This window comes from Helianthus annuus, chromosome 10 (assembly GCF_002127325.2).
Source record: "Helianthus annuus cultivar XRQ/B chromosome 10, HanXRQr2.0-SUNRISE, whole genome shotgun sequence".
NCBI classification, from domain to species: Eukaryota; Viridiplantae; Streptophyta; class Magnoliopsida; order Asterales; family Asteraceae; genus Helianthus; species Helianthus annuus.
The window spans coordinates 143,249,790-143,257,010 of NC_035442.2; the positions used below are offsets into that span (position 1 = coordinate 143,249,790).

The window sequence follows — 7,221 nt, forward strand, 5'->3', positions numbered from 1 at the left end:
TGTATGGGTCGAACAGAAGTCTTATGTCCAGTCCATTAGTTAGCGGTTATGAACAAGGAAGTTGGGCCAAGGTTAGGGAACCGGTGTGTCTCCAAGAAATAACCGAATGGGCGGTTATTCATGAAACGTCATCTCGTTTCAATTTGAAACAACGTGACTTTTGGAGACATACCCTTTCATTCCTATAAAACCGCTGCCATCATCCTTGTTCGGTTAGTCAGTCAGTTAGTTTTGTAATCAAGAACGTGTGTTTACATTCGGTTATCATATTCAAGTTCTAGTATCATTCAAAGTTCAATTCGGTTAGTTTGTTTTTGCAAATCTGTTTTCGTTTCAATTCATCATGAACACTTGTGAATGTTGTGGGTTGTTCAAAACGGATTGTGTATGTGGTCACAATACCATCCATTCCGATTGGTCCTGGGTTTCCGATGACGATGATACCAACAGAGAGTAGCTTGAGTTATACCCCATGACTGTAGAATAGCAGCCACTGCATTCATTTGTGCAGATTGTGTAGGCACGGATTGAATGAAATGTGGCCATTGATCTGTTGCTTGAAGCGGAGTTGTGCCAGCTAACGATAGAAAAACTGGGATATCGTGATCAGATTCACTGATTACCTCGGTTATTGCAGATGCCTCATCCCATGTATGAGCTCCCAAAATGGCCTTCACATTGTGTTCATCAATAAGTTCTTTAGCTGCAATTTCACATCATCAAAACGTGAGCATACAAGTAGGGTTCAACTACAATATAGACCATTTTCTGTCAATAATCGTGGGTGAAGGTGAGTCTCATTGATAATCCATCAGTGATACTCCTTCGGTAAACATGGCATGGGTAATGCATCTAGTAAGTACTTATATTGATAGATTACCGACATAATGTATGGAGTAATCACGAACCGTTGATTTAGCAATCTATAGATTACTAACGGAAGTTGGTGGTTGTTACCATAGTATTATCATCGATGACCATATCTGAAATTTTATCCTAAGTATCAACGTCAGATTACCGATTGAATATCTGTGCCTAAACAATTACCACAACCAACAACCAGTTTTTGGATTTACTAGCATTGGTGGTCGTCAATAAATTGTCAATGATAAACTTAACTTCATGGGTTAGGGTATCCATCAGAGATTGCCTACAATTATTTGATTTTTTTTCGTTTTTTATATTTTTTATTTTTGTAGATATCGACGGATCTCGCCAGTTGGTGATAGGTGGTCAAAATACTTTTTATTAGTGTCCTAAACAATCAAATAAAAGTTATTTTATATGAGTCTGCCAACTATTAAAAACAATAACATAATTGTCTTGGCTTAAATTCTTGAATAAAATATGGAAATTACTGATTTACCTGCAATAGCTGCATGTATTTGTTTGCCTCGCGAGTTTTGAAGATATAAAACAGAAGGCTGATCAGTTTCATTATTAAAATCATGAATTGCTATTTCAATGGCAACTTTGGCCTCTTTCCCACGCCTAGATGTTTGATCAAGAATGACACCAATCCTAGAGAATCCTTTCTCTGCAGTCAATGCCGCTTGCAGAAGAAACCACCGAGAAGAGAAGGCAACCAAAAAGATTAGGTAAGTGGCAAAATAATGCATCTTTAATTCTGTGAGATTCTTTCTTAACACAATGTTGTTTTCATTGATCCATATGTCTCATCTAGTTGTAGGCAGTTATATGACCATTTCATTTCAGTTTATAATAAATCACTTTGTAGCCAAAAATCCATGAAATTTCTTGTAGCTTTCCGTGATGTGGACCTATTTAAGAAGTTATTAATCGAACTTTGTTATTGGTTCGGAATGCAAGACATTAGCGTTAGTCTAGGTAATGACTCATTCAATGTAATGTAAGAAATTTCCAAGCACTTGTGTCACTTTCAATAGTCAACAACGATACCCCATTTGAAAATGTATTTTAACTAAAATAACAAAAATAGCCAAACATCAATTACGAAAATAGCCATCTGAAGCGTCCATGTGAAGCCGCCTCAAGCACCTGATTCGTTTTTTGCAAAGTCTCAGAGTCTCAATGAAACCCAATAAAAAACAGACACGTGATGTTTCAAATGTTGCAGGTAGGCCCAAACGCATTGGAAATGGAATGCTTCTGAAGCTTTTTCTTGCGTCTGCAGGTTATTCTCTTTCAACATTGTATAATTAAGTTTCAAGCGCCAATTTTTCTGGTACGTTTTCACTTTCTCCACAGCTTGTTTAAAGATCATATCAAAAGCATTTTTTTTTTTTTTTGGGGGGGGGGGGTTACTGTTTTTCATTAAAATCAAGGATGGGCAAAATGCTACGAAGTTTCCTTGATCTCTTTCTTGAAGGAAAAATGTTGCTGAAACTCGTCATGAGGTGCTTGAACTTGTGAAGGTGCTGAAACTCGCTGGAGGCGATGCAACTTGAGGACGACGCATGAAACTTGAGGAGGTGCTTCAAACTTGAGAAGGACGCATGAAACTCGAGGGAAGTCTGCAACTTGTTCACCTCCCACCGGACACGACTTAAATCTCGCCGAAAGTCGGCAACTTGTTCACCTCCCACTTGAGGACACATGAAACATGGTTCAACTGCTTGTTTTCTGGTGCCGAAGATGTCTGCAATTTCCGACACTAGAGACTTCTAAAATTTCCGATCAAACTGCTTGTTTTCCGGCACCCAGACGCTACAGCTACATCGCCGACGCCTCCACTACAGTTTCCGACGTCTGCAACTCTTGGAGATAGCCCAGACGTTTCAGCTACCTCGCAGACGCTTCCACGACATTTAAATCCGTGAAGCGTTGCTGCAAAGAAGCATGAGATGGCTATTTTTGAAATGATTTTAATCAATAACTAGTTTAGTAATTTTAATAAATTTGCCACTTTTAATGGTAAACATTGATACCCCATTTGAAAATGTATGTTGACTACTAATAAATGCTTTATATGCCGTGCAAACAATTATAGAAAAAGGGTTAAATGTAAAAATTATCGATTCATCATCAGGTAAAGTCTACAAATTAGTCACTGAATTTTAGTTATACAAAAAAACGAAAAACGATCCTATGACACCATGAAACATGTTAAAGAAAATGACGTCTTGCGGGTAAGATCAACCTTACGTCAAAAATAAAATACTAAAAACATAATAAATAAACAACTTTCACAACATCGGGATACACTTGTCTCCGAATCGAAAAAACCCTCACCTAAGGCCAAAGCCTGTGAACACTCGCCTGAAGGCACAACATGGCGGTAAGGTGAAACCCGCTCAGTTTAAGGATCAAACTAGTGATTGCCGCCCACTCGCCCAGTCTTCCATAACCACCGGGTGCCACCAAAACTAAATCGAACCTGGATCACTTAGCGCATGAGAAGGCAACCCTGTGCCAAAATAATTATAAATTAAAAACTATTTAAAAATAAAATACCAAATTAAAAAGAAATTTATTATAAAATTGAAATATTTATTAAAATTATATGTATGATGTAAGTATAAAGTTATATATTTTGGTGATGTGCAACTTTATAAAAAATAAAGAAAGTTTTGTAACTTACATTATACTTGCATCTTTTTGCAAAATCTTTCTTTTGTTAATTCCCCTTTTTGTAGTTATTAGTAAAATATATACTTCTATATATAAATTAAAGTACAAAATTACAATATTTATATATATATAGGGGATGGTGCATTAGAGAGCCACTAAAAAAGTGAATAACCGGGAAACCATTTATTTATCATGTTAAAAATTCAATTTAAGATGTTAAAAATTAATTTAAAAAAAAAATCGAAGCTTTTGCATATAAGTCTTAATAAAAAAAATTCAAAAACTAAAAATTTTAATAAAAAATTCTAAGAAACAGTAAAAAAGGTAAAAAAAATTACAAAAATGATTTTTTATTGAAATATTTTCTACACATCTTTATATGCAAAAGCTCTAAATATTTTTTGAAAAATATAAATTTTAACATTTTAAATTGAATTTTTAAGATATATTTAACCATGTTAAATACAATATTCCTCTGTTCCCCATTTTTTTAATGTTGCCATTGAACCTCACACTACATCTATATATAGTCACTCATTTTTATATGTATAATCATGGTTGTAAAACTCGCTAGTCGCTCCCAAGTCAGTCGACTGGGGAGTTGCGACTACTCGGCTAAAGCGGAGAGTCCTCGGGAAGTATTAGAACAGATTAAATTTTAAAGAAATTAGTTTTCGGGAAATTATGTGGTGGCGTTAATAGCCGAAAGACAATAGAGTACATGCACTAAATCGGCTTTTGTCCCGATTGCTTGAGTCTTATGTGTCTTATGTACAATGTTTGATGCAAAACTACTATCGAGCTGAGGTTCTCACTGGAAGCAGTCTCTCTATTTCTACGGGGTAGAGGTAAGGTTGTCTACATCTTACCCTACTCAGACCCTATCTTAGCTTTGTTATTGATGGGATTTACTAAGTATGATAATGATGATGAGTTTTCGGGAAATTATATATATATGTAAATCATAAGTTTACTAATATTTATAACAAAATACATGATTATTAATATAAATAAAAATAGATGTTCAAATAGTAAAGTATTTTAAAGAGAAAAATGCCCGGATAGTCACTGTAGTTTGCTTCATTTTCACCTTTATTCCCTAACTTTCTAAAATTACAGCTATAGTCACAAACTTCTGCAATTTCATTCTCGTATTAGTTTTTGATGTTAAATGAGTGTGAAATAACCTAAATACCCTTATTAAGAATGAAAAAAATAAATTATATCAAAAAATATGTGAGCCTCACCATTACCACCAACCCACCCCTTTTATCTCCTCTATCTAACTCTTTCTCTGATCTCAAAACCCACCGCCTGAGATAGAGAGAGGTAGGGGTGTTCAAAAAACTCGTGGCTCGCAGCTCGCTCGAAAAAATCTCGAAGAAAGCTCGGCTCGAAATTGGCTCGGTTGTAAACAAGCCAGCTCGGCTCGGCTCGATTTATAAACGAGCCGAGCTCGAGCTTGGCCTGGCTCGGCTCGTGAGCTGGCTCGATAAGGTTTACATTTCATTTTTTGGTCCCACATTGCTTAGAAAACAAAAACTAAGGGAGTATCTCCCCTATAAAAGAAGGTAAAGACAATGAAGAAAGTGAATTAACTATTTATGCTTGCATATTTAACCTTATAGTTAAATTAAATGGCAATTATGGCCCTTAGGCTATGAAGAAATTCATTTTTAAGGGCTTTTAGGTAATATATTTTGAGGTTCTTTGTTAATTCGAGCTAGATCGAGCCGAGCCGAGCTAGCTCGAATTCCAATCGAGCCGAGCTCGAGCATCAAATCTCAGCTCGATTTGAAATTCGAGCTCGAGCCGAGCCAGCTCGAATCGAGTTCGAGCCGAGCTCGAGCTGGGTCTAACTCGGCTCGTTTACAGCCCTAGAGAGAGGCGATAGAAAGAGAGAGAGAGAGATGGCAGAAGAGAATGTCGGTGTTCAGACGAAGAAGAGAGAAGATGGAGACGTGGTGCCGTCAGTGGGAGCTACGGTGGTGCAAGCGTGTCACCGATTACTAATATTGGAGCTGGGTTCTCTGATTCAACGGATATTATAAGCGGAAATAGCAACATTGAATCCCCCCTTCTTCCATTGGATGTATCTGCCCTCAATCACTTATTTGAAACCCTAAATCAATTTTGTTTTCTAAAATTGTTATTTAAGCGTTCGAGCGCCTGCTGATAGTCCGGGTCGAGCCCGACGACCACACTGTTTCGATTATTTTTTTCAAAATATTTTAAGTTTATTTTTTTAATTTTTTAAAATTATTATTATTTAAAAAAACTTTATTTTTTCTTTCTTTTATTTTTTGGCACAAGGTTGCCTCCCTACTTGCGATGCCGGGACCGTAAGACTTGAATTATTTGGCCACCTGTCGTATCATTTGTGGCATTTTTGATTTTTCGTTAAATTAAATTTTTTTTAATGGCTATTTTGTTAATAATCATAACGTAAGACCATGTGTAGTGGAAGGAGAATATAATGCCTCCACCCTAGGGCATTTTACGCCATGTGGCGGTCCAGTCAGCAAAGGGCATTATTGGGCGTTTTCTAAAATAGGGTGTAATGGGGATGGGCATTATTGGGGCATTAAATAAAATAAAGAAAAAACCCCTAAAAAATCTCATTGTTTAGTCAACCCTCCCACAATCCCCTTTAGGCGTTTTATATATCACGCCAAAGCAATTTTTTTTTGAGCATAATGCCTCATAATGCCCTATGTAATGGGAGTGGGGGGCGTTTTTTTTTAGCATAATGCCCACATAATGCCCCATGGTCTAAGAAAATGGCAGGGATTAAAATCAAAATCACAGCGAGTAATAAACGTCAAAATCAATTATGATCGTTTCTAAAGTCGTTTCTCCTTTTTGTCTTCACTATCGCTGATTGGCAATAGCTAATTCCTGATTGAAAATATGCATGGGAAATTTGAAATTATTGCAAGTCATATAGAAGAAAAAAGCGCCTATAGTTGCAAATAGGGGTGTAAACAAGCCGGGCCGAGCCCGAGCTCGACCAAGCTCGAGTTCGGCTCGTTAGGTTTTTATGAAGCTCGAGCTCGAGCTCGGCTCGGTTCGAGCTTACTTCTTTGAGCTCGAGCTCGGCTCGCGAGTAAAACCAAAGCTCGAGTTCGGCTCGACTCGGCTCGAACTATTTGGAGAACAACCATAAACGAGCTAAAAGCTTGGCTCGATCTCACTTCAACATCGCTTAAACGAGCCAAAGCTCGGCTCGAGCTCGGCTCATCAATGTTATCATCATTATTAATATATTATATATAAGAAAATTAAAATTTTGTGTGGGCTCGTTTAGGCTCGCGAGCCTAAACAAGCTTTGTATTTCAGGCTCGAGCTCGGGCTCGATAACAAAACGAGCTCTATTTCAGGCTCGAGCTCGGGCTCAGGCTCGTTAAGGCTCGGCTCGTTCGAGCTTTTAACCGAGCCGATCACGAGTAGCTCTTGAGCCTCTGGGCTTGTTTACACCCCTAGTTGCAAAGACTATAATTAGAGTTGAATATTAGAAATAATCACATATTCCAAAAGCGTGTTTCACCAATCATGATATCAAACTTATTCTTAATAATTTTATATATTGCATGAAGCCACAATTTGGTGGGATACTTAATTACATTATAATACGTAGTTGGGATTGTTATTATTGATTATTTATTAACA

General features: G+C 37.1%; 1 protein-coding gene across 1 annotated transcript; it reads right to left on the reverse strand.

Annotated features, from left to right (window-relative positions):
* Nucleotides 1-371: 371 nt before the first annotated feature.
* LOC118482711 (glutamate receptor 2.7-like) lies at nucleotides 372-1,663 on the reverse strand. The gene is made up of 2 exons (XM_035978338.1): nucleotides 1,367-1,663; nucleotides 372-703 (listed from the first exon to the last, which is right to left on the reverse strand). The coding sequence occupies exons 1-2, from the start codon at nucleotides 1,617-1,619 to the stop codon at nucleotides 372-374; spliced, it is 585 nt and encodes a 194-aa protein (XP_035834231.1). The 5' UTR covers nucleotides 1,620-1,663.
* Nucleotides 1,664-7,221: the final 5,558 nt, after the last annotated feature.

Excerpts from the sequence above, each read along its gene's own strand:
- LOC118482711 (XM_035978338.1), bottom strand. The coding sequence starts at position 1,619 with ATGCATTATTTTGCCACTTACCTAATCTTTTTGGTTGCCTTCTCTTCT. Across the intron at positions 704-1,366 it reads AATACATGCAGCTATTGCAG|CTAAAGAACTTATTGATGAA; the intron begins GTAAATCAGTAA and ends GTGAAATTGCAG.